At 42.4% G+C, this 24,997-nt stretch overlaps 1 protein-coding gene across 1 annotated transcript in view; it reads right to left on the bottom strand.

The window, feature by feature from the left end:
* LOC142931483 (seizure protein 6 homolog) overlaps positions 1–24,997 on the bottom strand; it is a 188,734-nt gene that overhangs the window by 35,075 nt on the left and 128,662 nt on the right. Inside the window, exons 6-9 of the mRNA XM_076075411.1 lie at positions 22,672–22,840; positions 17,271–17,437; positions 8,722–8,916; positions 6,945–7,083 (exon numbers count right to left, since the gene is read on the bottom strand). Coding sequence (XP_075931526.1) covers positions 6,945–7,083; positions 8,722–8,916; positions 17,271–17,437; positions 22,672–22,840 — 670 coding nt within the window. The remainder of the gene's footprint in view (positions 1–6,944; positions 7,084–8,721; positions 8,917–17,270; positions 17,438–22,671; positions 22,841–24,997) is intronic.

Raw genomic sequence — 24,997 nt, 5'->3', positions numbered from 1 at the left:
GTATTTTCCCTTTAACTCACGAGATGCAGGTAGCATGTTTTATACTTAATGTGAATATGTCATACTTTGTTGGCATCTTATTCTGAAAACCGGATGTTCGTCTGAAGAAACCGGATGTTGTCTCACGTTAATCTTTCCGCTAACTTTCACGGTCCTTCGCTCGCTCCCGATCTGTGCCGTTTGAATGCGTTTACCGTGAATTTCAGCATATAGGTGCACTAACATGTAAGTGTCTGCTGAGTTGACCACGGAGATCTGAGTGTCTGAGGCAATTAAAATGAACAAAATATTGGTGGGGACAATTGTGTCTTTCCCAAACTTTGGTCGTGACTAGTCCCTATGGACCCTATGCAAACCTACGCCCTTGAGAAACATCCACGTTTGCTTGTTGATTGGGTCTTATCAGACGTGATGTGTCCTTCCCCTATTCATCATGTCATACTTTTGCAGAAGAAAACAAACATCGGCCGTGGTTACCATGCGACTATCAGTGGTTCAACATGGATAAGAAATTACAGGCGTTATCAGTCCTATGAAGCATTTGAAGGCACGGTTTGCGGCTTTGAGGGCGATGGACATAAAACAGAGGACTTTCCCTTTATTATCTAAGCCTATTTTGTTCTGCACAACTATTGTAAAGTTCACAAAAAACTGTAAACAAACAAAGCATAAATCTAGTACGATCCCTCGTACGACAGTGAATTCAAGCTAACCGGCAGAGTTACAACAAAAACAAGGGTAAACTAGAAAGACATGTGTTGACCACATTTCGCGACCCATAATATAGAAAAATTTGTAGTTAGGGCCCGAGCACCGACGTAGTCGGAGCGGAGGACCTATTGTTTTTCGATTGTTTATTATTATTAGGGCCCGAGCACCGACGTAGTCGGAGCGGAGGACCTATTGTTATTCGATTGTTTATTATTATTATTATTATTAGGGCCCGAGCACCGACGTAGTCGGAGCAGAGGACCTATTGTTATTCGATTGTTTATTATTATTAGGGCCCGAGCTACCAACAACGTCGGGCCAGCGAGGCCCTATTGAAACTTTAAGGGGTATTATTAGGGCCCGAGCAACCGACAACATCGGGCCTGCGAAGGCCCTATTGAAATTGTAAGGGGTATTATTATTAGGGCCCGAGCACCGACGTAGTCGGAGCGGAGGACCTATTGTTTTTCGAATGTGTTTTCTTATTCTTATTCTTGGTGTTTCGTCGCAAAAAGGAGGTGCTTGGGATACTGGGAATTTTGTGAAATTTGGCACGCAAGCCAGAATTTGCGAAAATTGCAGTCTGATTGGGGTGTCCAGCTGCGGTATGAAATATTGGCTCGATAGCGCCCCCTATTGAGTAGCCCCAACACCGGGTTTCACCTAGCTGTATGAAATTTGGTAAGTATGTGGATCGTGATGGGACGTACAAAAAATCCTCTTGGAATGTTTCTCTAAATCAAACAGGAAGTCGCCCATTTTGAATTTGATGACGTTTTTGGACCATTTCAAGGCGTCGTACTTTAACGAACTCCTCCTAGAGATTTAACCCGATTGACTTCAGATTCGGTCAGTATGCTCTTGAGACCTTGGCAGTGAAAAGTTACTCAAAGATCAAAAAGTTATCGAACTGTGTGTCCATGGCGTGGCGTCAAAAAAACACCATTCGCCGCGAAACAGGAAGTTGTTGTAACTCGGCCATACATTGTCGAATCTGCTCCAAATCTCTCATATGTCATAACAACATGACCCGGAACACATCTATATGATCATTTAGAATCATAGTAATAGCGCCACCTAGTGGCAACCGGAAGTTGTAAGTTGTGTACTTTGACATCCTGCTCCTCACAGATTAATCAGATCCCTCTAAAATGTTGTCAGAACAGCCTTAAGACCTTGATAATGCTTCATTGTGAAGAGTGTAAGAAGTTGTTGAAGGGCGGCGATGTGGCGGCTTGGCGAATTTTGATCCTTCGCCATGAACGAATAAACTGATGTAACTCAACTCCACATCATCAGATCTTTACCAGATTTCACATGTTTGATTAGACTCCAGGCCTGAAGACATCTGCAGGCCAATTTTGAATCATAGTCATAGCGCCACCTACTGGTAACAGGAAGTTAAAGTCTTTATACTTTGGCTTGTTTCTCTTAGTAGGTAAATCAAATCAACATCAAATTACTTCCACACAAATGTAAGAAGTTCATAATACCAGTTCATGAAGCTTTTGATGTTTCGTCGAACGCCGTTGCCATGGCGATGCAGTCTTCGCCGTTAACGAAGGTAATTTTGAGAGGCTAAAAATGCTCGAAACATAACCAAACTTGGCAAGCAGATTACAAGCCCGAAATGTAGTAATAGAATATGATTTTACTGGTTCAGAGTGGCAAATCGGCTCAATAGCGCCCCCTACAAAATTTCGACGAAGCAGCCCTCGCAGTATGTTTGACCTAGATGTATGAAATGTGGTAGGAACATGTATCACATACGGACTTAAATAAAAGTTTATTGGGGCCATGCTCTAAACCCAACCGGAAGTCAGCCATTTTGAATTTTATATGAATTTCTAGTGTCGTTTTTGTCATTTCCAGGCGCTGCACTTTAACGAACTCCTAGGGAATTAATCAGATCAACTTCAAATTTGGTCGGTACAGTCTAAAGACCTTTGTGATGAAAAGTTACTCGAAGCTTGTTTCGTGAAAAGCTGTTGCCGTGACGACGCATTCTTCACCATGAAAAATTAAGGTGTTTTTGAGAGGCTAGAAATGCTCGAAACATAAGTAAACTTGGCATACACATTTAAAGCCCAAAATGTAGTTATATAATATGATTTTATTGGTTCAGAGTGGCAAATCGGCTCAATAGCGCCCCCTACAAAATTTCGACGAAGCAGCCCTCGCTGTACGTTTCACATAGATTTACAAAATTTGGTAGGCACATGTATCACATGTGGACTTAAAATAAAGTCTCCTGGGACCATGCTCTAAACCCAACCGGAAGTCAGCCATTTTGAATTTTGTATGAATTTCTCATGTTTTTTTTTCCATTTCCAGGTGCTGTACTACAAACTCCTCCTAGGGAATTAATCCGATCAGCTTAGAATTTGGTCAGAACAATCTAAAGACCTTCGCGATTAAACGTTACTAAAAGCTTTAGGTTTCATCGAACGACGTGGATATGGTGTGACGGCCATTTTACATTGTGCCATCATCCATCAAGTTGTTGTAACTCGACTGTACTTTGTCAAAACTGTCCCAAACTTGACATGCTTGTTGACTGTCATGGCTTTAGGACTTCTGCATGCCAATATTAACGCATAGTCATAGCGCCACCTACTGATAAGCACGGACGTAAGCAGGATTCTATAAATACAGCGGCCCAAACACTGACCTTATTGAAAGGGTTTGTGGGCACAGCATGAGAAAATAATGACTTCTCTGATCTAAATATGTGCATAGTAAGATGCTTGGAGAGCAGAAATTAGATAAAAGTGGTTGTCAAGGCACTGTCGGTGGGCATTAGCATAAATGATCTGTCCAGAGCTTCTACATGAGAATCAGGTTAAACGTTATAATGAATGCTTCACACTACAATCTAAAGTTGCAGAAGAACTTAAAATGAAAACAGTGTTAAATTAAAGTGTTCAAGTAAAAGCAAATGGCACTACTATTTTGTTAACTTTCATGTAAGTCCAAATACAATCAGCAGGACACTGCAGGGAGTTGAACCCCATCACAGTAAACTGACAGTCTGTTATGTTACAAACACTGAAGCGCATTCACACACATTTATTTTCTTAATCATCTTAACAGGCTTACATTTATGATTGTATCGGAGGTACACTCAAAACATTTGAGGCTTAAGACCTGGCAACATGATCTTGCTACACTGCTGGTCGACGCAGGGAATATCATCTAACTCGTGCACGCAGTGTATGATGGTCACAGAAATTCATGGCCGCATCACCCAGAGTCCTGCCAGTACCAGGAAATACCGTTTAACTCGTGCACGCAATGTATGATAGTCACAGAAATGCATGGCCAGAGTCCTGCTAGTACCCTCGACGTGCGTGAAGTTGCGAGGGCCCGATCAATGCTGCTCGCAGCTTTAATTAGGGCCCGAGCACCGACGTCGGGCCATGAGGTCCCTATTGAAACTGTAGGAATAATAATTATTATTATTATTATTATTCTTTTTCTCTCGAATGAAACGCCATTTTGGGGGCTTTATCATGTCCCCAACATCCCCATATTTGGCAAGCATATCAGGACTGCGGGACAATTTGATATTTTATGGGTCCCATGCTCGAGCATGACAAAATTGCTCGCTAGCGCCCCTTAGAAGTTGGAAATGCAAGCCCCAACAGGCCGTATGTCCAAATGACTTAAAATGTTACGGACATGAGCAACTGAATGAGTTCTACAAAAAATCCTCTTGGGACCCTAAGCTCCGCCTACCAAAATCTTCCGCCATTTTGAATTTTGTAAAAAAAAAAAGAAGAAATTCACTTCTCCTAGACCCTGGGTCTGATTGGTACCACATTTGCTGTGAATCATTATTGGATCTATATCATCAAAACTTATGAAAATCTTGTTGATATCTTATTGCATTAAGAATATATGGACCAATGAATTTAATAGGGGTGTGGCCTTCTACAGCAATATATATAACTTCAAAATCATATGGCCTATCATCACGAAATCTGTAGCATATGTTCAGATTGTGTCCTGTAACATGCCCTCAAATTTTCATTCCATACAACCACTTGGGGGCGATGCAGTAATACTCCCATTTCTTTGCATTTTTAGGCATTTTTCATCGTTTTCAGGCATTGTACTTTAACGAACTCCTCCCACAGAATTTATACGATCAACTTCAAATTTGGTCAAGATGATCTAAAGACAATGATGAAAAGTTACTAAAATGGTCTACTGACATTAAACGACCTTCGTTTTATGTGGCGCCCATGTCATGCACATTTCGTGCTGTTCGCCATGAAAGAGGAAGTTGTTGTAACTCCAAGGTACTTTATTCAATCTGCCCCAAAATTGTTATGCATGATGCTGGTCCAGGCCTGAGCACATTTCCATGGCAACATTTTCACAATTAAATTAAATTAAATTTCACAATTTAATTCGCTATTAAACAACAAGCTGATGTAACTCCACTGGACTTGCTCAAATATGTCCCAAACTTGCCATATTTGATAACAGTCATGGCCTGAGGATGTCTACAAGCCAATTTTCACTCAATGTCATAGCGCCACCTACTGGCAACAGGAAGACAGCGTTATGTGACAAACTGAATCTTGATGAAACTTCTGCAGATGACCCAGAGGTCAAAAAGGACTTAATGGTCAGAAGAGAAAGGAGTTTTGTGCTTCTGCAGGCCTCAGAAAGGACAATCTGAAGAATTAGGAGCATGAAGTGGAAAGAAATATTCAAAGCTTTAAAGTCACACAAAAATGGACAAGGCCAAGAAGAAGCCTCACTATTGGAGACATTGTCCTTGTTGCGGACTCTACAGCTCCAAGAGGATCTTGGATGATGAAAGTTTTGATGCAAGACCAGATACAAAGGGGCTGGTGCGCTCTGTGGGACTTCAAACCAGGACCAGCATTCTGGAGAGGCCGGTGACGAAGCTCTGTCTGCAATTGGAAGCAGCAGACTAGCATCATGGACTGATGTTTTCTCCACCGCTATCTTTCTCTACCTCTATTTTCTCTCTCTCTTCTTTTTTGTTGTAGGTGTCAAGAAGAAGATTAACTTTAGGTCATGTTTTATTGTAGGAATAGCTCGTTTGAGAATAATAATTGTGATATTATGCACAATTAGGGGCCAGAATGTTGGAGCTATTTATTTGATATTGTATTTTGTTATTTCATTTATAAGTAGTATTGTTTAATTATTGTAGATATTTGATATATTAAGATTATTTTTTCTCTTTAATAGTAATTTGTTTAGTTATATTATTTTTTGGGTAATTACTGTGGGCACCTGTTGCTATATATAAGAGTAGAAAGATAGGACCAGCATGCACCGGGGTGGGCGTATAGTTTTTACCTGCACAGCTCTGCACAGCACTGCACAGGACAGGAGAGACAGCACGACAGGAGTTTTGTTAGTTAGTTAGTTAGTTTTATTTAATAAATACGAAAATCGGAATCCTGCATGGACAATCCACTCTCTTCTGGCTGCGTAAGAATACCGACCACGGTGCATCAGTGGCGTTTGATTATTGTTTGTTTAAGTTTGATTTAGTCGACAAATGGCCACTACAGACTTCCTTTCAAAAAGCAGAAGAGGCCTTTAATCAGTGCTTTTTAAAGTACAACAAGAGCACAGGTGCTTTTCAGAGAGAGAGAGAGAGAGAGCGAGAGCGAGAGCGAGAGAAAGAAAAGACACAGAGCTGAAGATGCAACCTAAGCAAATAAGCCCTCATTAATTTGCTTGAAAATGGCAAATGATTTTCAACGGCTGACTGACTTATCAGGCTCTGACACGGTGGTGTGTTGTTCTGTGTCTTCACCTCAACATCACAATCACAGGAAACGCACACTCCCATGCTCTACACTTGCACCCCTCTACTCCCACACAGCAGCCACTACAGGAGTGTGTGTGATATAATTAGTTTTCTCTGCTGCACCTAATTAACCTTTGTCTGTGTTGCACTTCTCATTCATCTCATTCACAAGCCGAGCACTCTTTCATTAGCAGCGTGTTGTGTTTTTAATGCGTGTGACCAGTCATGGTTGGCAATTCTTTGTAATCTTCAAACTGCATGTTAGAAGTCGAGGACTAGTGTACACAGCACATGAGATGATGTGGGTTGAGTGATGATTTTGATTCAAAGAGGCCAAGGAGGAGGTTTGTAGTAACATGGTTTCATGCGTATCAAAGGGTAAAGGGTGAGGAGGCGGATCAAACTGCACATTTGGAAGGCGGATACCTACACTTGAATGTCCACCATGATCCTCTTGTCCTCCTCAACGTGGATTCCCCAGATACAGTCCTGGCCTTTATCGTAGGCTTCAGGCCAGTTAGGAGACAGCACCACTCCAGCTGAGTCTGTGATCTCTCCACTACACACAGCTGGAAGATACACACACAACCATGGACATTAAGACAGACAATGCTGAGGGTACAGTTTATTGAATCAGCACACATACTGCAAAAGGGCTGGTGGTCAGAAATCATGGATACAATTAGTTTAATGCCAAAACAATATATTTTCAATAATTCAATACTTCAGTTTTGATTTTAATTTAATAAAGGAAGAAACAAATCTTAAATGTCGAAACACAATCAGCCTAGCATATAGTTATGCTGAAATACAATTAGAAGTAGGAAACAAGTAGGAAACTTTCCCTCCAGCCAGCTGTCACGTTATATAAAGGTTTTTGTAGTGAAATGAGAAGGTATCGTAATAAGACTCCTCGTTCAGTCTGATCTCAGAATCAGAACCAGAACCATTTATTATTCCTTGTATGTTGCACATACAAGGAATTTGACATGACGGGTGGTGCATAACATTAAACAACAATCAACACAGTGCAAAAAGTAGAAACATATTCAAATTTACAGTAAAATATGAAATAAAGTGAAATATAAAATAAAGTGCACAGACGAACAGATAACAGGACTATAAAATAATTACTCACAATGACCATGACCTCTTAACGGCGCATTACGTAGAAGGTCAATCGGGTGGACGTGAATATGCAAAGTTCAGAGCCAGTGACATACTATAAACAGTGGTGAGAGGGAGGGGAAGTGGATAGGGCAAACAAACACAGCACTTTCCAGGACTTTCAACCAGGAGACCCGTGTTTGTGCTGCAAAGTGTTGGTGAGTTATTGTGAAGTTACGTTAGTGATGTTTGTGACTTGTTTACATATTTTACGTACTTATTTTAAGCAAAAGTATGATGTTTTTCCAAAACCTAATTGTTGCCTAATGCAAGCCATCAAATATTTTCGTGATCGCGGCACATTTTACACATTATGTGCAGCCATCATGTAATAGGCTATTGACATGGTTATTTCACGTATGTCTGTGGAATCATGTTGCCTTATTTCAACTTTAACAATCAGCAGTTTCTTGTTCATTGTGGATCTTTCAAAGAAAACGGTAGGAATATATAGAAACAGGCCGTCTGACAAACACTCATCTGAAAACGCCGCACCATGTCGCACTGCGCAGTGCTTTGCAGCGCTGCGTTGCTTGCTGCTGGTTAGGATATTCCAATAGAAAACAAGGCAAAGAGAATTTGTAACTGACGTTGCTCACGCCAAACTCAATTAGGACATGGTCTCATGCACAACAATAGATATTCAAATGGTTGTTTTTATGGAGGAAATATTTGAACGTCATTTTTGCCGATTCTGACAGCCCTAGTATGAAATATGTTGTACTAAAACTCTGAGGAGTGAACATTTTGTTATTTTGCTAAATATTGGGTGTTGCCATTGCGTTTCAATAAAGTAATTTCTTGGATGTTTGTTGACTGACTAATAATCAAAAGACAGCATACGTTTTTCTTGGGTCCCGTCTAATCTAATTACATTATACTGTAATCTTGTGTGTTTACAGACAAACATCCATTGGAGGCAACAACAGTACCCATGTCTCTCATTTTAAGAAAATCATGTAAGCGTATTGCCTAAAATAAAATAATAATGTAAATAATTTGAAACAGGATGTATTTAAACAATACACAGACATACAGACCTCTGCAGGCAGGCTCGGTCTCGTTCCACTGGGGATTGTTGGGGTCCACGCATTCAATAGTGACAGATCCCTGTTCCAGGGTATAGCCAGGGTCACAGGCAAACTCCACCACAGCTCCCACTGCCCAAGTGATGTCGTTACTGGTCAGGTTACCATACTTCACGAAGGGTTCGTAGCAGTGGCCTGCTGCAAAAGCTGTGGTACAAAGACATTTTCAGTAGCGGAAAGGAGATTTCACAAAGAAGTCAGTGGATTAATTTTGGGCTTCAAATTCAACCTTGAAGTTACTAAAGTTGACACATTAGGGTGTTGCCATGCAATTTGGTACAAATATTCAAGGTGTCAATACTACATGGATTGATACAAAATCTGGTTACAACGTTTATGGTTCCCAGAGGATGAACTTTAGGCTAATGCCTGCAGAATTGATAATAATGCCATCAGCTCTAGATGTTAGCTTGCCGATGTTAGCATTGCTAGAATTGTAGTCGCACCAATTAAGTAACCTAAATTTGATACATTTTTGTAGACATGTTGAGGAGCATTATCCCACATTGTGTCCAGAAAACAGTAGCTACATTTTAGAATTAAATTCATTGTATTTTGTATAGCCCAAAATCACAAATCACAAATTTGCCTCAGAGGGCTTTACAATCTCTACACATGCGACATCCTGTCCCAGGACCCTCACATTGGAACAGGAAAAAATAAACCCTTTAACAGGGAGGAAAAAAGGAAGAAACCCCAAAGAGAGTAACAGAGGAGGGATCCCTCTATCAGGATGGACAGAAGTGCGATAGATGTCATGTGTACAGAATTAACAACATAACAGAGTTACAACACATTCTATGTATGTGACATAAATGATTCATCAAATGAGAGTAGTAAGCAGAATAATGTTAGAAAAATTACGACTACTAATAATAACAGCAGCGGTGGATGTAGTAGAATGATAATGATAATAAAAGCAGTAATGGTATCGGTAATAATAATAGTAATGTGACTAATAATAAATCTGTATAGGACCAAATGCCATGAATAAACTTTAAGATGAATTTATGAATTTCATCCACTTGCAAATAGTTCTGACTGGATACATTATTTTGAGGAGAATGTATAAAGAAGAATGGTAATTAGACTGTACTTGTATTGCGCTTTTCTGGTCTTCCGTCCACTCAAAGCGCTTTAACACTATACATGTCATCATTCACCCATTCACACCCACTGCCCATCAGGACTAACTAACCAATCATCCATTCACACCCACTGCCCATCAAGGCTAACTAACCATTCATACCAATTCATACACCACAGGAACAGCCTGCAGGAGCAATTCGGGGTTGAGTGTTTTGCTCAAGGACACATCGACATGGACTAGTGAAGCCAGGGATCAAACAGACGATCCTCTGATTGAAGGACGACCCTGCTTTACCACTGAGCCACAGTCTCCCCAGAAGAGGCACAGGCAGTTAGAAACAGCTGAATGAATGCTCATGAAGGAGAGCTGTTCATCGGGGTCGGAATAGTTTGTCAGGATAAAGGTGGAACCATCAAATCTGTTAAGAGACTGGCTGAACAGCATTAGGTCCTGTTAATGTCCATAATGAGGTATGTTTCTCCCTTTCGGCCTAATCCCATTTGGGGCAGTGAAGGAGAGGCCTAAGAAGATTACGCTGATCTTATTTCCATTGTGGACATGAAGAGTGTTGCCGATCTGATGGTGAGTGCTGAGACAAATGTGAGGGCAAAAGATAAGCGAAGCTAAGTGATTTCTCACCCTAACCATTAGATGAAACTTACTGTAAAATATATCATATTGATTCTAATGTATAAGGTTAGGCTGGTAGACGGTGGATGTTAATATTGTGTAACCGAAAGACTGTCCTTGATTCTTTTATTCTCAAGCATAGAGAAGCAAAACGTATGAAGGAGTTTAAGATTTACTGGGAGGAATCTACTGAGAGCCTCAATTAAATGGCTACAAAAGCAACAGATACAAAAGACAAAATACTTAAAGTGAGGTACTTTTCACGATGGATGTGTTTAAATGAACCCAATAATGTGTTTATTGCAAAAGCTGCATCTAAGTAAATGAAAGTAAAAAATGTTCTTTGGTTATCTAGAGAGTATTTATGAAATGGGGCTTTTGCAAAGAAAAAAAGTGTGTTTTTTTCTCTCCTGCACTTATTTAAAGTCCGTTGAGGAGATCATTCCATCCATCCATGTCACGATTTTGGTTTTGATTTAGCTTGTTTCCTGTTCCAATTTTGAAATCCCCTGCCTCTTGTGTCCTGTGGTAGTTTGACTACCTGTGTTTGTGGTTTTCCCTCCTTTTTTCTGTGGATCACCTGTGTTGGATTAGTCTCGTCACCTTGGCTCTGTTCCCTTGTGTTTCTTCCACCAATTAGCTTTCAGACTGCCCTCGTGTCTGCCCACCTGTGTCTTGTTGTCTGATTAGTTTATTGTGTATTTATAGTCCTGTCTTTTGTCTTCTGGTTGTTGGTTCGTCTACTATGATCCTGTTGATATCCCTCGTGCACATGACCTGGTCCTGTTTTGCCTGTTGGATTTTGAGTTACTAATTTTTGGACTCACCTGTTGGTAAGTTTTAGTTTTTTTTTTCTGAAATGTCTTTATTAAAATCACTGTTGATCATCCTTCTGCTATCTATGTCTATCTGCTTTTAGGTCCATTCCCTGTTGCCTTTTTGCCCCACCTTGACAATCCACCCATCCATTTGTAATTGCAATGTAGTACAGACATTCATGGTCTCCAGAGAATTGTTTTGTTTTTCATTGAAATACCTTGACAACTATTTGATGGATTGTTGTGAAATTGAGTTCAAACATTACGGTTCCCCTGAGGCTGATGTTCCTACCAGCATGTAAATATTCTTCATTATATATGACTGTTAATGACGGGTCCTGTATTTTTAGAATCCTCTATTAAATGTGCTCTCTATTTTCACAGTGGAATCAGCATACACATCACAAAAGATGAAGGTAGAAAGCGGAAATAAGACAATTCCTTCCGTCACATCTCTGCTCACAAACTAATCTGTAACGTGTGTTGAAAATAATGTGTGACCTGATAACATCAAGCTAAGTTCAATTTCAATTGACTCATTCACAGTGATGGATCACTGAAACTGACTGACGTTAAACATCTCCAGTGTCATTTAGTATGTTAATCTATTTTCTGTTTACATGTACTCATCTTTGTAGAATGGTCTTAATAGTGTTTAAGTCATAGGACTAATATGCCTGCCTCTGACCTGATGCAGAACTATCTATCCGAAGAAGACTTCACACAGTTTTGAAATTATCAGTATGTGATAATGTAAATGTTAATGAGCAGTGAAATCCAATGCACACTTCAGCATCAATATTCTGTTCAGGACTTCTCTTTAGAAAGAGACTCATGATTACTCACTTTTATTTTATTTGTATAGCCCAATATCACAATTCTGCTTCAGAGGTCTTTACAATCTGAACAACATATGACAGTTGATAGGAAACTACTAAATAAAACACAAGGTCATGATTGGAGGTTCAATCATGACCTTGGGCAGACTCAATTTTGTATGGTTAAACCAACTCTGTCTCCTCCAAAATTACATACTAAATACAACTAAACTACATTCTCAATTATGTATCGAAGGAGACGTATTCTCTCCTAGGTTAAGGTCGCAATTTTAAACACTTTGGCTTCATGGGAAACAAACGGTGGTCTCCAGGGTGAAAGTCCTGTGTTGATCATGACCGACCTATCGTGAACTCCTTACGAAGACTTCGTCTGTGTCAAAGACCAGTGTTATCTGGGAGAAAATATTCCCTCAGGCAACTGACAATGCAGTTTTGTTGTAAATAAGAATAATTTTTAACACCTTGTCAGTGAGACTATGACAGAAGAGCTCCTACCTTTTAGAAAGCTGCCAAACCTCTAAAAGCAGTTCTCTTCCCATCCTTGTATCCCCCCCACCAAATTGTTTTTTTTTTTTTCTGTTTGAAGCTTTTCACTGCTTTCCTACAGTCCATCCAACACTTCTTTTGGTGGCTGCATCGCCCTTGATTACTTGGAACTCTTAACCTCCATTCACCAGTCAGCGTCTCCTGCCATTCACACTGCTGCTACCTTATGAACCATCCCGACCCCTTAGGTTGTCTGGGACTGGTCTACTTTCTGTTCCCAGAGTCAGAACTAAACATGGAGAAGCAGCGTTCAGTTGTTCTGCTCCACATATCTGGAACAGTCCCAGAAAGCTGCAGGTCTGCTGAGATCCTCAGCTCCTTTAAATCAAGATTGAAGACTTTTCTGTTTGCTGCTGCCTTTAATTGAACCAGATTCAATTAATATATTAATCAATTTTCTGCATTTTACTACTGTATTTTATTTCTTACACTGCTTTTTAATGTTTTAATGACTGTTTTTATTGTTTCAATGAATGTTCTTAATTGTTTTTAAATCTCCTTTTCTTTTGCCTTATGTTTTGATAATGGTTTTATGTGAACCACTTTGAATTACCTTGTTGTTGAAATGTGCTATACAAATAAACTTGCCTCCTCCGCGAATCGCCACCGTAACGTGGTGGAGGAGTTTGAGTGGCTCAGTGATCCTGGGAGCTATGTTGTCCGGGGCATTAGCCCCTGGTAGGGTTTCCGGAGTTGCCGAGGGTGAGAGGCGCCGGGCGGGAGTGGGGATACTCACGAGCCCCCGGCTGAGCGCCGCTGTGTTGGAGTTGTCCCCGGAGAACGAGAGGGTCTCCTCCATGCGCCTACGGGTTGCGGGGAGCAAGGCTCTGACTGTAGTTTGTGCTTATGCACCAAACAGCAGTTCGGAGTATCTGGCCTTCTTGGAGTCGGTGGGAGGGGTCCTGGAAAGGGCGCCGCCTACCGACTCCATAGTTCTCCTGGGGGACTTCAAAGCTCACGTGGGCAATGACGGAGAAACCTGGCGGGGGGTGATTGGGAGGAACGGCTTGCCCGATCTGAACCCGAATGGTGTTTCATTATTGGACTTCTGTGCTTGCCACGGTTTGGCCATAACGAACACCATGTTCGAACATAAGGTGGCTCATAAGTGTACCTGGTACCAGAACACCTTAGGCCGGAGATCAATGATCGACTTTGTAATCGTATCATTTGATTTGCGGCCGTATGTCTTGGACACTCTGGTGAAGAGAGGAGCAGAGCTGTCAACTGATAACCACCTGGTGGTGAGTTGGATCAGATGGCAGGGGAACCGGTTGGAAAGACCCGGCAAGCCCAAACGTGTAGTGAGGGTGAACTGGGAACGTCTGGCGGAGGACCCTGTCCGGGACGTCTTTAACTCCCACCTCCGGAAGAACTTCTCACACATCCCGAGGGAGGTTGGGGACACAGAATCCGAATGGACCATGTTCAAAGCCTCTATTGTGGACGCGGCCGCTAGGAGCTGTGGCCGGAAGGTCATCGGTGGCTGTCGTGGCGGCAACCCGAGAACCCGGTGGTGGACACCGGAGGTGAGGGAAGCCGTCAAGCTGAAGAAGGAGACCTTCAAGGCCTGGTTGGCCCAGGGGTCTCCTGAAGCAGCTGACAGGTACCGGCAGGCCAGAAGGGCTGCAGCTGCGGTGGTCACGAATGCTAAAACTCGGGCATGGGAGGAGTTCGGGGAGGCCATGGAGAAGGACTTTCGGTTGGCCTCAAGGAGGTTCTGGCAAACCATCCGACGGCTCAGGAAGGGAAAGCAGGGCTTACCCCAGGCTGTTCTCAGCAGGGGGAGGGGAACTGCTAACCTGGACGGGGGACATCGTCGGCGGTGGAAAGAGCATGGAAAGAGCATTTTGAGGAACTCCTAAACCCGACCAACATGTCCTCCGCAGAGGAGGCAGTGCCTGAGGACAGTGGAACAGTGGACGAGCTCTTTACCCTCGCAAGACTACTGGAGGGGTTCTGGGAGTTTGCCCAACCAGTCTACATGTGCTTTGTGGACTTGGAGATGGCTTTCGACCGGGTCCCTCGGGGGTTCTCGTGGGGGGTGCTGCGGGAGTATGGGATGCCGGACCCATTACAACGGGCAATCCGGTCTCTGTACGACTGCAGTAGGAGCTGCGTCCGCATTCTCGGCAATAAGTCAGACACGTTCCCGGTGGGTGTTGGCCTCCGCCAGGGCTGCCCTTTGTCACCGGTCCTGTTCGTGACTTTCATGGACAGGATATCTAGGCGCAGCCTGGGGGCGGAGAACGTCAGGTTCGGGGGTCTCGGGATCGCCTCGCTGCTGTTTACAGATGATGTGGTCATGTTAGCCTCCTCGGATCATGACCTCCAGCATTCACTGGGGCGGTTTGCAGCCGAGTGTGAAGCGGCGGGGATGAGAGTTAGCACCTCCAAATCTGAGGCCATGGTTCTCTGCCAGAAACCGGTGGATTGCTCCCTCCAGGTGGGGATGGAGTGCCTACCTCAAGCGAAGGAGTTCAAGTATCTCGGGGTCTTGTTCACGAGTGAGGGTAAGATGGAGCGGGAGATCGACAGGCGGATCGGTGCGGCTGCAGCAGTAAAGCAGGCGCTGCACCGGACCGTCTTGGTGAAGAGGGAGCTGAGCCGGAAGGCAAATCTCTCAATTTACTACTCGGTCTACGTTCCTACCCTCACCTATGGTCACGAACTCTGGGTCGTGACCGAAAGGACAAGGTCGCGGCTACAAGCGGCCGAAATGAGTTTCCTCCGTAGGGTGGCCGGGCTCAGCCTTAGAGATAGGGTAAGGAGCTCGGTCATCAGGAGGGAGCTTGGAGTCGAGCCGCTACTCCTTCGCGTCGAAAGGAGTCAGCTGAGGTGGTTCGGGCATCTAATTAGGATGCCTCCTGGATGCCTCCCACTGGAGGTTTTCCAGGCACGTCCAACTGGGAAGAGACCCCAGGGAAGACCCAGAACACGCTGGAGAGATTAAATCTCCAAGCTGGCCTGGGAACGCCTCGGGATCCCCCAGAATGAGCTGGAACATGTTGCCAGTGAGAGGGAGGTCTGGGTCAGCCTGCTTGGCCTGCTGCCACCGCGACCCGACCCCGGATAAGCGGAGGAAAATGGATGGATGGAATAAACTTGCCTTGCCTGAGAAGCAGGCCAAAGTTTCTTCCTGATGTCATGTTCTTAGCCTGAAACAATTAATGAGGTGAGAGCTCATTAATATATACAGTATATTATATACAGTGCCTTTGTGTTTTTATCATGAATGCTTTCTGATGGGGTTTGCTGCCATGTTTTCTACATGTTTCTCCAATTTTTGACATGGCGCTAGCTAGTGGTGTCACGGATCACCCCTCACGGTTCGGATCACCCCTCACGGTTCGGATCACTCGTGAACCGTGGATCAATCGGCTATTTTTTTTCTTTTTTTTACTCTTTAATCATCATAGCGTGTAATACAGTTTTACTGCTGCTGTTCCTTTTCAAGTAACAAGTCCCCGAATATCAATGCAGAGTGTCAGTGAACAGATGTAAAGCAGTAGTGTGTTCACGTGACCGGAGCAGGTTAAAAGCATTTAACGGCGAAAGTCATGGCGAGCGGAGGAACGTCAGAAGCCGCGGCGTCATTTAAGTTGCAAGTTTGGGAGCATTTTGTCTTCCCTGTAACCTATAATGACGGATGAGGGTGGTGGACGAAACCGTTACGGTATGTAGGCGTTATTTAAAGAGAGACACAATAACGGCAATACATCGGCATGTCCACACATATGAAGAGACACCATCCGGTCTGTCAGCGAAGGGGGACACTCAGTTGTAGAAAACAAAGGATTTCTAAATCTGGTTAAAATGCTTGAGCCACGCTACGAAATCCACTCAGCATGAAGCTTGTTCCAGACCTCTATGAAAAGGAAAAGACTGTAGAGACTGCTTTCACCGCGGCGGAGTGATTCATAGTCCGGTGCTGTAGACACGCCCCCTCTGTGAGAGTCACACAGACACACACCTGGTGCAGGTGCTGACAGAACTATCAGAGTGGAAGCTAGACAGGCCCAATAATATTCCAGTCACCACAGAAAGGTCTACCCTCTCCCCAGACAATGGAGATATTCTCATCTTTTTGAAAATAATGTCACAGTAATGGTAAACATTATTTCAGTGTATTTGAATGACATAACCTGACAGGAAGTAAACATAGACCCAAGTTGTTGCCGGGCAGTTCAGTTCAGTGTAAACAGTGGAAGCTAGCTCACTGGCTGTTTCTTTCTTTCAATATTGATCAAAGGACGAGGATATCAACATACCTCATGTTGCACTTAAACTTAACAGAATTCTTGAATGTATTATTTTTATTTATTTATTTCATTTTGTTTCAAATTGGACATCTTGAAGTTCTTTGCTTTAAGTGTTCTTGAAGTTCTTTAATTAATAAATGGAAAGAAAATTTACATTTGTCTCCTCCCCTTTTCTTTGTTGATCCGAACCGTGACTCCTGAACCGTGATCCGAACCGAACCGTGAGGTTTGTGATCCGTGACACCCATAGCGCTAGCATGACAAACGCCATGTCAAAACGTGCTATACTTGAATTATCCATAGCTCTGGTGTTTACCTTGGTACCTGATGGCAATGCCAGTGGATGTGCCTGTAGCGTCTGTAGTGAGCTCGGTGAAGAGATGCCTGGACGTGCTGAGTAGACCTTCATTGGGAAGATACTCCACCTCATATGAATCATACAGGGCAGCTGCATCTATGCTGTTACCGTTTTTGATCAGCAACCTAGAAGAAAGGGAACAAGGAATCATTTGGCATCTACATCACCAGAGTCATTGAAGTGGTATGTATAGAATGACGAAAAAAGCAGATGGCCTTTAAAAAGAAACTGAAATGCCAGCAGACCTCAGCTCATGACACTACCACCTTTTACACTCGTGCAATTCTCTATTTTCTCCACATCAACACTTCTCTCTGATCTTTTCAGTTTCCTCAGAGCTGCCCAGATGTCTCTTCATATCGATGAGGTCTTTATTTGCAGCAGGAGTGTAATAGCAGCCCAGAGCACCTATTGGCTGGTATACAAAATGGATTATTCAGCTAATTTCCCCCCTGCGCCTCTTCCTTTCAGTCCTCTGTAAAAGGAGCCCCATGCTGCTGAAATGACACTCCAGTGTCACCGCTAAGAGCTGCACTGACAGCCAGTTGGTCCCCTGCAGGGTCCTCAGAAATGATGTTCTTACAGGGACAAACCAGAGGGTAGGAGGCTCGAGAGGCCTGATTGAACATACATGATGGAACGTGCACATGGAAGGAGGAAGGTAATCCATCACTGTTAACAGAGCATGGACCATGAGACAGAAGTGACACCGGCCTCTAACTAGGGCATATGTTCTGACATTATCAACCGTCATCACTTTACACCGTTTCATGTGTAAAAAGAAAGAAGTAGATTATATAACTGAAATGTCTATGACACAATCTGAACGAATAAACTTATTTCAGGAACTGCTCTCACAACATATAGGTCACTTAATGGTTGAACACTCACGTTTCCATGTGTCTGGAGAAACTCAAGATAAGACTTGGGGTCACACTTGACACCTAGACGTTAAGGCTGAGTCTACCATGTTTAATGACTTGTTTCAGCCACATTTCTGAGGACATAATGAAGCATCCAATTGTAATAAACAACTTAAAGAGACTGTTACTTGATATGCTAATCTTAGTAATCCCTGTGTTTTGTGTATATATACAGTTGTGTGAAAAAGTGTGTGCCCCTTCCTGATTTCTTATTTTTTTGCATGTTTGTCACACTTAAATGTTTCAGATCATCAAACAAATTTAAATATTAGACAAAGATAACACAAGTAAACACAAAATGCAGTTTTTAAATGAAGGTTTTTATTATTAAGGGGGAAAGAAAATCCAAACCTACATGGCCCTGTGTGAAAAAGTGATTGCCCCCCCCCTGTTAAAACATAAATTAACTGTGGTTTATCACATCTTTGGAAAGCTGAGTTCAATTTCTCTAGCCACACCCAGGCCTGATTACTGCCACACCTGTTCTCAATCAAGAAATCACTTAAATAGGACCTGCCTGACAAAGTCCCCAAAGACAAAGAAATTCAGGAACAAATGAGAAACAAAGTAATTGAGATCTATCAGTCTGGAAAAGGTTACAAAGCCATTTCTAAAGCTTTGGGACTCCAGCGAACCACAGTGAGAGCCATTATCCACAAATGGCGAAAACATGGAACAGTAGTGAACCTTCCCAGGAGTGGCCGGCCGACCAAAATTACCCCAAGAGCGCAGCAACGACTCATCCAAGAGGTCACAAAAGACCCCAGAACAACATCCAAAGAACTGCAGGCCTCACTTGCCTCAATTAAGGTCAGTGTTCATGACTCCACCATAAGAAAGAGACTGGGCAAAAATGGCCTGCATGGCAGAGTTCCAAGACGAAAACCACTGCTGAGCAAAAAGAACATAAAGGCTCGTCTCAGTTTTGCCAGAAAACATCTTGATGATCCCCAAGACTTTTGGGAAAATACTCTGTGGACTGACGAGACAAAAGTTGAACTTTTTGGAAGGTGTATGTCCCATTACATCTGGTGTAAAAGTAACACGGCATTTCAGAAAAGGAACATCATATCAACAGTAAAATATGGTGGTGGTAGTGTGATGGTCTGGGGCTGTTTTGCTGCTTCAGGACCTGGAAGACTTGCTGTGGTAAATGGAACCATGAATTCTGCTGTCTACCAAAAAATCCTGAAGGAGAATGTCCGGCCATCTGTTCGTGACCTCAAGCTGAAGCGCACTTGGGTTCTGCAGCAGGACAATGATCCAAAACACACCAGCAAGTCCACCTCTGAATGGCTTAAGAAAAACAAAATGAAGACTTTGGAGTGGCCTTGTCAAAGTCCCGACCTGAATCCGATTGAGATGCTGTGGCATGACCTTAAAAAGGCGGTTCATGCTCGAAAACCCTCCAATGTGGCTGAATTACAACAATTCTGCAAAGATGAGTGGGCCAAAATTCCTCTACAGCGCTGTAAAAGACTCATTGCCAGTTATCGCAAACGCTTGATTGCAGTTGTTGCTGCTAAGGGTGGCCCAACCAGTTATTAGGTTTAGGGGGCAATCACTTTTTCACACAGGGCCATGTAGGCTTGGATTTTTTTTCCCCCTTAATAATAAAAACCTTCATTTAAAAACTGCATTTTGTGTTTACTTGTGTTATCTTTGTCTAATATTTAAATTTGTTTGATGATCTGAAACATTTAAGTGTGACAAACATGCAAAAAAATAAGAAATCAGGAAGGGGGCAAACACTTTTTCACACAACTGTATATATGTATATAGATTAAACATCTGAGTTTCTAAAGGTTATGTGTAGTTAATTTCATGATAGCCAAATCTGTTTACAATTCTTGTAGTTCCCTGCCATATAAACTGGATGTTTAATTACTCTGCTGGTCTTGTGCTGTGGTTGATACACAACTTGCAGGTAGGGGGGAGGGACATTTCCCCCTTTCTTTTGTGTCTCTCACCCAGGAAAGTGGATTGTGCAAGAATGTTGAGTTTAATCCTATCAATTAATTTGATATGCATGTGTAGGTACACATAGATGTATATCTACAGAGGTCTGTCTATGTCACGATAACAATGTCTGTCTATGTTGTGTAATCGTTTAATTCACAATCTTTAATTGATCAGGTTATATTGAGGACATTGAGGCTGAGAGGACCTCCAGCTGACCTGAGAAGCAAGAACCTGAAGAAGTGTCTTCCTTCAACTGTTTCTAAATACCACAAATATGATTGATAACTTTGAAACACGCCAGATCTCTCCCTCGTGGCTCTGCCGGTTCCGCCTCTTCTCTCGTATTGTGTTCCTGATTGGCCATCCTGTGCCAACTTTTGTGCCCTGCAGCTCCGGCCTGCGATGCACCAACGTGCTGACGATTTATTCCAGCAACTATTGAGAGCAAGAGACTCTAAAAGAAAAGACTCTGAGATGAAATACTTTTTAAACTGGCAAAGGTGCCATAATGACCCCTGCTGCTACGAAGGGGGGTGATAATATGACTTAGCATCCTGCTGAGAATGATGAAGATGAGGAAGAACTGTTCAACCCAACGAAGAAGACGACCAGGTTCCGAAGTTATCAGAGAAAGTCGAATCGAGGTAGAGATGGAAGAGTGCGATTTAACAACTAGCATCATCCAACAACTTTCAAGATGTAGAGATGGCCACGAAGGAACAACCACCACTGCATGCAGCTCAACCTCTGATTTGCCCATCAGAGCAGTCAGGTGAAACAATACCATTCCCAGATGTAAATGAGTTTGATATTCCTCGGCCAAATAAATTTAAGTCACATAATAAAATAATCCAATTTTAATAAAACGGATAAATAAGCTTTAGACTTAAAGATCTAAATCAAATTTAAATTAGAACAAATATAAAGGGGTTTCATAATCTTCCCTGGTGGTTCCCATGGTGCTTAAATGTTTTGAATTAAATTGATAGAAATCAATGATTCTACCTGGTCACATGTAATCCTTTTCATTTAGTGGTAGTTCATCGTTATTCATTGTACTGTTCATCATATTCTTCATTCATTCCATTAATTTTGTTTATTTTATCGTTTATTCATTTACTTTCTGTTTCGTAGTTTAGTTATGTAGTTAGTCAAATACATATTCTTTTTAAATTTGATTTGTGTAAAATAATAAGTCCCTGTACACCTTGAGAAGAACTCCGTAGCAACCCTGAGATTAAGATTTAATTGATTAATATCAAATTTTGAAGTTGTGGGTGGCGTCTAAAATTGAATATATTCTGTTAAATTCTGTTAGTGAAAATAATGGTGGTTTATGGCGTAAGCCACGTGCCATCATTCTTTTATACAAATGTATGGGTTTATAAATCATTATTGAATTACTGATAATAGTCACATACATTTATATTAATGAATTGTTATTTATTAAATCTGCTACCAGCAACAACGCTACATCAGGGTTATGATCATCTTGTCACACTAAAACTCCACTGATACCATTCACTGCAGATCATTTTCCAGAGCTTTTATCCCTCTATTGGTTGGTTGCCATGGGAATACCTTTAAACAAACTTCTAGGTACTTGAAATGACTGGAGGTAGTTTGAGAAAGAGCAGAATGGGGCAGTGGGGGAGGCAATAAATCTCTGTGCAGCTTGTTTAGGGAAAGTGAAAGACCAGCACTTATTTATTTAATTTATTTTCAATGAGTAAACTCAATTTTTTTTTTTTTTTTAATTGGCCCATTTTCTGTAGACCCTTGCTTCAGAGTAGGAAAAACTACCCAAAAACCCTTCAACGGGAAAAGACAATAAAAAAGACAACACAGAAATGCATTAAAACGGGATCTGTGTGTCCTTTCGGTCTAACATATGTGCTGAACACACATTTCCTTCCTCATGAAACATTCTAGAGCATTTTAAATACTGCTTTTGTTTATTCCTATTGATACTATTCTTCTTCTCATAAGTGGACGTGTGATAGTTGCATGTGCAAGCTTGTACTAAACTCATGAAAATACAGCTCCAAAGCGCTACAAATGGTCAAAATCTCCACAGGGTTACTTTGTATTTTTAATGTCTGATGTGCAGCGTTATCATTGGCTCCTTCATTTTCACATGTAATAAATTAATCAGATTCTGAGATGGCTTCTCCACCACCACCAGAGAAGCCTATTTACTATCAAATGTACTGAACGGCATCTTATGACTGCAGAAAACACTCCTGTGGAATTTATAATGCAACAGAAAATCACTTGAAACTGCTTCTCCCCTTTGAAAAAATCTGGGTATTTTTTAAATGAGAATAAGTGAAAGCTGAATACAATGAATCTTATTCACAGGTTTCGGTTGCCAGGCGACCACTCCAGATGTAGTGTTAGTTTAAAGAAAATACACAGTTTTACTGTATACAATGTTCAACCATCCTCGTAAAAAGGCTGAAGGTCTTGCTTACCGATCATCATCCTCGGCCAGCGCCACCTTCTCAAAGTGGATATGTATTCTCTGGCCCTCAGGGGCCTCCAGCAGCCAGTGGCAGGTCAGGTTGTTGCTGTAGTTGCTGGGAAAACCAGGAGAGACGATCCGGCCGACTGTGACGTTCCTGATCAAACCACCACAAGCAGCTGAGAGAGAGAGAGAGAGAGAGAAGGAGGGAATGTGGAGATGAAATGCACAACTGAATACATTGAATGTCAACTTCAAGTTCATAAGCTGGTGCTGAGAGCATCAGCAGACCATAGATAACCCAAATTAAACTCTGGTGTCAGTATAGACAAACAGGAAGTAGACCAGCCCAGAAATGACATGGATGCTGTTCTTTTTTCATGATTGCACCAGAAATCACTTTCCATATGAGCTGTGAAATTGAACCAATAAAGGCTGGAATTCCGTGTAGTATCTCACATGGTAAATTCACTATAATGTACATTTCCACAGCAGTCACATCATAATAAACATCTGCTGCTCCTACTTTCTCTTTTTTAACTCAAGTACTGTTCTGACTCATTAATCAATCACTCTGCTGTCTCTAGAAAAACATAATGGCCTGTCATAAGCTCAAAGACTTTTAAGTGAAACGTCTGTGCAAGAAGTGTTGTGTTGCACAGCACCCAAAAAATGTGATCAAGTAGAACAAACGAGAGAGTGAAATATTTGTGTTTTCAAAAAAGAAACTGACACTGTTGTTGTGCTAATGGAAATAATTATATGGTTATGTTGTTTTGGATTGCATTGAAAGCTAAAATCACCAACATCAAGACTAGACATTTAAGAATAGAATTTTTTCACAACATTTAGGAGTTGTATAGCATTTTAAATTCAAGAGCTGCATGTTGGAAACCAAGAAATTAGGTTAGAAAGATAACATCGTCAGAGATATAATCAGATATCAACACTCAGAGAATCCATCTACAGCTATGGGAAGGTGTGTGTGTGTTTTGTGTCCCAGCTGATCAGGTCAAGGTTACTCATGCAGACAAAGTTTAATTAAAGCAGAGCAGGAAGAATAAACCCAGTGGCATCCTGCCTAGCCTTCAGTAATCACACCTCAATGCACACACACACACACACACACACACACACACACACACACACACACACACACACACACACACACACACACACACACACACACACACACACACACACACACACACACACACACACACACACACACACACACACACACACACACACACACACACAAAATTGCTTTTAGGGAAACATTCCCTGAGCAGTCCTTCAGTCGATCAGGAGTAAAGTGGTCACTTCTTATTCATCAGCCAGCCTTATAGGAGCAAAGAAAGAAAAACATTCATCATCCACACACTCCTGTGGAAGTCCAGGTCTGGCTCTATCTATGCCTGTCATGCAAAAGGACCTGAAGGTCCAACAGATAACTCTTGGCTGCAAGTCTTCTGAAACAAGAACCAAAAATGCTTTGATTGTTGATGGGAATTGAAAGGCTGGCGGGGGACAGTATACGACCCCATTGAGTCAGAGGTCAGGGCTCGAAGGGCCAACTTAACTTGCAATGCAAACTGCCACAACAGCAGTAGGAGCTGGAGCCGATCCCAGCTGTCATTGTGTGAAGGCAGGGTTACATTACATTACAGTCATTTAGCAGATGCTTTTATCCAAAGCGACTTACAATAAGTGTATTCAACATCGGTTTTCGAGAGAACAACTAGTCACCAGAAGTAATAAGTGCATGTCCCTACCTCAAACAAGCATCTAAGAGCATAAACCAGAGCCAACGTACAGTGCAGAAACAAACGAATGCAATAAGTGCCACAAACTAATATAAAAACAATAAGTGCAATAAGCTAGTATGAATACAATAGATGCTAAGTAAGTGCTAAGCGGAAGGGTAGGCCTTCTTGAAGAGGTGAGTTTTCAGCCTGCGCCGAAAGATGGGCAGCGACTCTGCCGTCCTGACATCAGTGGGGAGTTCATTCCACCACTGTGGGGCCAGGACAAAAAACAGCCGCGACCGGGTCGATCGGCCGCAGGGACCTCTGAGCGACGGGGCAACCAGTCGCCCCGAGGTAGCAGAGCGAAGTGGTCGGGCCGGGGTGTAGGGCTTGACCATGGCCTGGAGATAGGAAGGAGCTGTTCCTTTCACTGCCCTGTAGGCTAGCACCAGAGTCTTAAACTGGATGCGGGCTCTTACAGGTAGCCAGTGTAGAGAACGGAGAAGGCAAGTTGTGTGGGAGAACTTGGGGCGATTGAACACCAGGCCAGCTGCAGCTTTCTGGACAAGCTCCAGAGGTCTGATGGCC

Source organism: Anarhichas minor, unplaced genomic scaffold, assembly GCF_050575085.1.
Source record: "Anarhichas minor isolate MPS153535 unplaced genomic scaffold, ASM5057508v1 ptg000052l, whole genome shotgun sequence".
Taxonomy (NCBI): Eukaryota; Metazoa; Chordata; class Actinopteri; order Perciformes; family Anarhichadidae; genus Anarhichas; species Anarhichas minor.
This window is presented reverse-complemented; position numbering and strand designations above follow the sequence as displayed.